Source organism: Salpingoeca rosetta (assembly GCF_000188695.1).
Source record: "Salpingoeca rosetta unplaced genomic scaffold supercont1.13, whole genome shotgun sequence".
In the NCBI taxonomy this organism is placed as follows: domain Eukaryota; class Choanoflagellata; order Craspedida; family Salpingoecidae; genus Salpingoeca; species Salpingoeca rosetta.
This window is the reverse complement of record NW_004754921.1, coordinates 762,732-763,505: the sequence shown is the minus strand read 5'-3', so window position 1 is coordinate 763,505 and position 774 is coordinate 762,732. Positions and strand designations below refer to the sequence as shown.

Below are 774 nucleotides of genomic sequence, written 5' to 3'. Positions count from 1 at the left end.
TCAAAGCGCAGAGCACACACGCACACACATTGACACATTCACACAGACACAGACACACACTCATTCACACACATCGACTCAGCGTGTAACAAGCGTACGCAAACACGAGGGAACAGCACGTGTGCCTGCGTGCGTGTGTGTCACGAGGATGTTTTAGCCTTTGTGTCAGTGACGGCAGCAGAGGTGAGCTTTCGTTTCCTGTCAGCACACGAGGTTCAGGAGACGACAAGTGATTGTGAGTGATCGCATGACTCAGTGAGTGGTGGGGAACAGCAAGATAGTGTCAATGCACGCAATGGCCATGGCACAGAGTCGGTGTCATCATCAGTGCAGGTAGGCTTTTGACTGAGGCTTGTTAAGAGCAGGCGCAGGCGCACGAGGCAAGCGAGTCCATATGCGACGAGTAAACAGGTGAAGTGAACCAAACATGCGATGACATCACACACACGCACACACACACACACACACACACACACACACACACACACACACACACACACACACACACACACCTTGTTGCGGCGGGCGGAGCGCTTCTGCGTCTTCTTTGCGTGCGAGTTTGCGTGCAGGACGCGGTTGTAGTCCTCTTCAGCCTGGCGCTCATCTGACAAGGCGGAGGAGGGGGGGGGGTAGGTGTAAGTGCACAGTGCGCAGGAAGCAAGGCAAGACACGCAAGACAATGATGAGGGAGCATGCAACAGCAGCAGCTATTGCAGTCCATAGGGTCATCGCACAGCATGTGATGGGCCAGTTGAGCCACGGCAGTGACGTTTG

At 54.5% G+C, this 774-nt stretch overlaps 1 protein-coding gene across 1 annotated transcript in view; it reads right to left on the bottom strand.

Annotated features, from left to right (window-relative positions):
• The window catches only part of PTSG_05591 (uncharacterized protein), a gene marked incomplete at its 5' end in the record, with an annotated part of 6,636 nt that overhangs the window by 3,178 nt on the left and 2,684 nt on the right, over positions 1-774 (bottom strand). The window contains one exon of the mRNA XM_004993402.1: positions 428-584. Coding sequence (XP_004993459.1) covers positions 428-584 — 157 coding nt within the window. The remainder of the gene's footprint in view (positions 1-427; positions 585-774) is intronic.